Consider the following 6,350-nt stretch of genomic DNA (forward strand, 5'->3'; position numbering starts at 1 on the left):
ATCATGATCGTAAAACATATTTAGCTTGTCGTTGATGTTGTTCATCAACCGGAACAAAATTTTCCACTAAATCTTCATCCTCATGTTCTTCCTCGTGAGCGCAGTTTTGGGGGAAAACTGACGGGCTGCAGAACATCTCGAGGATCTAGATAGAGATCATGTTGATTTTGTAAGACAGTGGTAATAAGGAATTTTCCGCCGACTGTTGTTAAGCATCTTGAAGCCTTAGGATGATGTTTACAGTGTTCAGAGAATGTCATTGTATTTTCGTCTGTTACTGGTCTTTGAGGCGCCATGGTAGCAAGGATCGAGTTTTAACTGAGAAATTAAAACTTGCTGAAATCTGATACCAATTAAAACTTCCCAAGAAAATCACATGTTCTGGAGCTCGTTGGGTTTAATATAACGATTTTAGCAAAATTATATAATAAATTAACATTGCAACTAGGTTTAGCTCGTTGGGTTTAATATGAAGATTTACCAAAATTAAATAAGAAATTAACACTGCAACTAGGTCTTGACGTGCGGATATTCAATTCAGTTTCTTAAGATTTTGGATATTTTGTATACAGATATAGAAACAATTCTGAGTATATATGAAATTCCAGTTAATTTTTTTTTTTTGGTTCGATTTGATAATAAGACTGAGAACTAGTTGATAGCCAGGAAAATTTAGGTCTAGTTCAGTTTGATATTTTGGTTATTTCAAGATTATTCAAACTAAACCATTCAAATTCCATACGCCTAAAAATATCCAAATTAATAACGGTTAATGCATCCAATAATAGAGTAATGGGAACAATGGGGACATTAAACGCATAATTATTTTGTTCTTACAATTTTATGTTCTTGTTTCTTGTTCTTGTAAAAAACCTCACGATCTGAAATATGAAACATATTAGCTACCATATTTTATTATTATCTCTTTGCTAAATCCATTTTTCTTATCTAAAACTTTTTTGTGCACGATCTAAAACCTTAAGTTTACTATGTATTGTTCATCAGTTATGCTATCATGATTCACAAGCAAATCTTAAGTCGACTAAACCTCAACTAACCCGCTTTTCAAGCAAGAGACCGAGGACGAAGTGCTAGCCCGATGGATGAACATCACTCGGATCCAGATCAATAAATAGAATAGTCAAAATCTGCTCTGTTTGTATAAGTTAAGCCTTGCTCTAAAATAACAACACTAAACAATTTGATCTAAAAGTATTTATGTAAACTGATCTTTTTGTTGACATATAAATATTATATTTCATAAAAACCATTTTTGTTTGATATATTAAATATTATTTAAAAACTACAAAAAAAATTAACGAACAATTATATATGTTCTATAAAAAATCATGATTTGCAGAACTGAACCGTATAAATTATATCTTCTAAGAACTAAACCTCAATATTTGTGGCGTAGAAACATTAATTAACCATTTCGTAAACTAATGGAGCTTCTATTAAAACTAATTAAGATTCATATTTCATGAAGAAGAAGTTGATAAACTAGATGATGTTAAAAAAAAAAAAAATTCTTTCAAGAAAAAAAGCAAATAAATGATAAAATGGATTGTAGTGGTAATATTATTTACAGGAAATAAAGGTAAACGTTTTATGTCTCCGCGTGGGGGACCCTGCCTGCCTAAGATAGGCTTTACGGCACTCTTACTCTCTTTCTCCTCCAAACTCGAGCTTTACCACACGCTAGATTTATAGACTTGGCATCTTTCAAATCAATTTTTATTTGAACACAAATTTGTTTACAACTCTCTTGTCTTTATATATTGCGTATTATGTTTACATATATGTAATGCTGCATGTGGCTACAGTTAAAGGTTTGATCCAAACAAAGACGGTCAGAACATGTGATTGATGTATTTACTCCATTTATATTGTATACTACATTTGAGTACACATGTATATATCACTTTTTGGATCAATGAGGTACAAAACATGTGCCACAGAACCAACATACGTAGCTCACTAGCTCTTGTGGATATCATACATTTGAGAGAATGCTGAGTCCTTGTTCTGATACTTAACTCGAATGATTTACGTCTTAGCATCGGTTATCAAAACTGGTTTCGGGATTAAAGGATCGTAGGTCAAATATTCAAAACTTATTAAGCAGAAGAAATGTCACCAGCCGCATAAGTAATACTCACATGTTCGACTTAGGGGTAGTTTTCCATGTTTGTCGGCAATAAAATATAACTTACATTCAACAAAACATTGGTTGCAAATGTAAACATTAGAGAGTATGACTGACAGCATAGTGTTTAGCAAAAAGATAAAAAATAAATTATTCACGTGTAAATAAAAACAATAGGTGGACGCGCAAAGTATATAATACAAATTGTCTTTTCTTTCGTGCCAATGATATACAAACTTTTTCATAGATGGCCAATGAAACTCGATGAATTTTTTAGCGAGCCAATGGAACTCAATTGAGGTTTAACTTCATTTTATTTCTTTTAAGTATATGCTAAAAGAAATATCAAAGATAATTCATAGTGTCGACACGTAGACGCACTATTAATTCCACTCAGTTTTATTTTAGTTACATGTCATATTATTGTTTTATTCTTTGGCCACATTGTCTGAGCCTGTGTAGTTCGTATAAATTCATGTTCTGGTCCCAAGAAAAGAAAAGAGCGGATAGTTTTGTGTCAAGGAGGAAAAAAGATGCTTCTCTCTGATTAAAGAAGCAAACAAAATCAAATAATGTGAACGCAATTGAAATTTTAAACGTATCGAATCTGATGGCTCTGAGACAAAGAATATGATAGAGTTTAAAGGGATTTTTCCCATTTTTGGTTGTGAATATATTTCCTTTTATGGAACATGGAACAAACCAAAAAGTTTAAAAAATAAAGATGCATCTTGCCTGTCCTTAAGAAAAGAATTGATTGTTAAATCAGCAAAGTTTCCACAATAAAAGAATAAATACAATTGGCAAAAACTAATCTTTTTGGAAAATATTCTAGGCTTTTTTACTTTATCGGAAGTTATTCCGACTGTATTTTTTGCTTACAGTTTTTACTGATATCAATATATGTTAGAGCTTCTCCAACTAAGCTTCTTGCAAGATATATCATAATTAAAATTAAATAAAAATAATAAAAAGTAAAAAAAAAAGTGTAACTAAAAGTAAATAAAAGTAAGAAAAAAAGGAAAAGTTTTCATCGGTTTCTCGTTTGAAAGTTTTCAAATACTTACTATGAGATACTCAAATAACACATATAATTAATTAGTGGTATAATTAGTAAAAAACTAAAATAATTTTCTAATCAAGAATATTTTTATTTTTTTATCTTTTCAGAAATCTTCACAGTTTCTTAAGGATAAAAATACTCTTAATAATGGTTTCCTCAAGATTGTAAGACCACCTCCAATAACAGATTTTTGTAGGAGTTTTTGTCAAAATTTAAATTATAAAAAAAGTGGAAAGAAAAGAAAGAAAGTATTTGATTTACGGATTTATTAGAAACATATCTGAAATTTCTTCCCCTATGTGTATTACTTTCGTGTCCATTTATATTTCATTTGAACATAAAAATTAAAACAGATAATTAAAATATATTATTTATTCATGTAAATACCTACTGTAAGAAACTTAATGGTTGGACGACATGCTCTAATGCCGTAGTTTTGAAGTTGTATGTAGTGGAGTTTAATTTTTCATTTTATTATATTCGTAGCTTAACGTACGAAAATAAAGCCTTTCTTTTTTTTTTTGTCATCACGAAAATAAAGCTAATCAAAGCCAATTAAATATCGATCTTCTACTACAAAACGTACTAAGATAAAGCTAATCCGAATGAGTTATTATTACAGAAGGAAACAAATATAGTACAAACTGGTAAAGTCAAATCTAGAAACTATTACATCCATACAACCATAGATAAAATGAAACACCAATAAAGCCCACAAAACAAAGTGGTTCTTATGTTAAAAAAGAGTAAAAATTAAGGAGTAATATAAACTCCAAAAATGATGTTTGACAAGAATATTTGTACGTTAACATTGAAGGCAAATGACTCCAAAGAATAGATATCAATCTAAACCAACATGGTTCTCATCATATCATCTGTATCTGGTGGAGACCTGCTCTTAGTCTTGGCGATTGGGAGGAGAGGAGGAGTTTTTCCCGGTGTTTTTGACGTCAGTTCTTCAGCCCTCTCTGCTTGGACTGCCCAATCTGTTCTCAAGAGTGCAAACAGCATGAGAGAAGCACATGTCGCTTGAGCCGCAAGCAAGCCAAACCAGAGACCTGGAAATCCTAGTTTGAAAAAGAACCCTAAGAGAATAGCCACCGGCATGCCCACAAAGTAAAACGAACCCAAGTTTATGTTGGCACCGAGTGTTGGTCTTGCACAGCCTCTCAAAACACCACAACCGGTCGTTTGAGGACAGTTGCCGAGTTCACATAAACCCACGATGGGCAATGCAATTGAAGTCAGCTCAAGAATCTCTACATCCGTGGTGAACAAGCGTCCCCATCGGTGCCTAACAAGCACGGTGAACACCATTGCCATTAGGCCTAAGGCGGTCGCGCAGAAGAGGGAAATTATCATGGATACACGAGCCTTCGCCGGGCGTTTAGCCCCAAGCTCGTTGCTGATTCTTGTGGATACGCCGAGGCTGAGAGAGGATGGGAAGACGTAGACTAAAGCTGTTGTTTGGATCAAGATTCCCATGGAGGCAACGGTGGCTCTTGGGTTAACCAAAAGTCCACACAAAATGATCATGAACTCGTACCACCACCATTCCAAACAAACGGATACACAAGTGGGTATTGCAAGCGAGAGCAAAGACGACCAACCTTTAAGAGAGTCCACAGTAAGTGGGACCCATGTATCACTATGCACGCTTGTGAAATATACAAAAGAAGATAAGAGGACTACGAGGTTGAGATTGGTTAAGACCATAGCAATAGCGACTCCCGCCACTCCCATCTCGAGCTTCACCACAAAAAGAAAGTTCAACGGAACGTGAAGGAGGACGGAGACGGCCGTGGAGTAAGTCACGGGCAATGTAATGTTCTGTGTTCGGAGGTAAACACGAAGAGGGTGAAGCAGAGAGAGGAGGAAGAGGTCAGGGATGGCGAAGAGAAGGAACTTTTGCGCAACGGAAGAGATCTCTTCGTCTTGGCCACACCACAAGAGGATTTGCCTCATATTGAGCCAAGAGAAGGAGATGGGGACCGAGCACGAGAGGAGGAGGAGGACGGTTCTTTGAAGGGTTAGTCCTAAAAGCTTCATTTGTTTAGCACCGTAAGCTTGCCCGCAGATTGGCTCCATCCCCATGGACAAGCCGGAGATGACGGAGTAGCCGGTGATATTGGCAAAGCCGATGGAGAGAGATCCCCCAGCTAACTCAAGTTCGCCGAGGTAGCCAAGGAACAGCATCGATATCATTGCTCTTGAGTACATAAGAAGTCCGGTCATTGCCGTCGGCCCTGAGATTCTTCCGATCGCTTTCACTTCCTCTAAGCCCTGCCGCCAAATCATCAAAGACAAAAGCAAGTCAAGAACAAGAACCGTCCACGTCTGTAGATATTTTAATCAAACCGAACTTTTATATTTTTTAGGTAATGATTTATTTACTTTTTAACCTTATAGTTAATCGTTAATTTTTATAGTCGAATAAAAACCTCTGGAAAAAAGTTCCAAACGATGAATGGAGTTTTGAGAAAAAAGAGTAGTATAATTTTTATTTTTAATGAAAATATATTTTTTATTTTTTATTTTTTAATGAAAAGAGTTAGTATACCTCTAGAAAAGTTGGCCATCTATTAAGGTCTCGGGAACCGTCATCGGTATAGTCGGAATAATGGGGATGGTCTGCATCACAGGTTTCGAGTTTTGAGAAATTGTTTTTTTCTTTGGGAGATGATAGTAAGGAAGAGGAAGAAGATGGTGTTAAATTACACATGTTTGTTGAGGCAAGTAAAATTGTTTTGAGCGGAGTAGAGGTAAAAGAGACAAAGAGACAGAGCCCAGAAGCCTTTTGGAGGCAAAATGATTTATGCAAATGAAAAAGAAACAGAGTGGAACTTTTTTTTTTTAATGTGGTTATTGGTTGGGCCTTTTGGAGGATAAAACGCTCTATTTATAGTTGCAGAAATTGATGTTATCTCGACATGTGGCTCTACAATAGTTTTGATTTCTTTTTAACATAAAATCATTTTCTTTCTAATCTTAGTGGGATTTTTTTTGTTTCCTTTGACTTAAAAAATCGTGTGTCGACTGGAAGAGGACAATAGGGACAAAAACAATATGTATGATAAGGAACTATATCCAGTAGAACTTTTATAAATTAATAATGTTGAGATTTTAAAATTTTATTAA

The 6,350-nt window shown here is 34.7% G+C and overlaps 1 protein-coding gene across 1 annotated transcript; it reads right to left on the minus strand.

Annotated features, from left to right (window-relative positions):
- Positions 1 to 3,809: 3,809 nt before the first annotated feature.
- On the minus strand, positions 3,810 to 6,133 carry LOC106366585 (protein DETOXIFICATION 48). Its single transcript, XM_013806224.3, has 2 exons — positions 5,773 to 6,133; positions 3,810 to 5,495 (listed from the first exon to the last, which is right to left on the minus strand). The coding sequence occupies exons 1-2, from the start codon at positions 5,932 to 5,934 to the stop codon at positions 4,059 to 4,061; spliced, it is 1,599 nt and encodes a 532-aa protein (XP_013661678.2). The 5' UTR covers positions 5,935 to 6,133; the 3' UTR covers positions 3,810 to 4,058.
- Between the last annotated feature and the right edge of the window lie 217 nt (positions 6,134 to 6,350).

The sequence above is a fragment of the Brassica napus genome, chromosome A9 (genome assembly GCF_020379485.1).
Source record: "Brassica napus cultivar Da-Ae chromosome A9, Da-Ae, whole genome shotgun sequence".
NCBI classification, from domain to species: Eukaryota; Viridiplantae; Streptophyta; class Magnoliopsida; order Brassicales; family Brassicaceae; genus Brassica; species Brassica napus.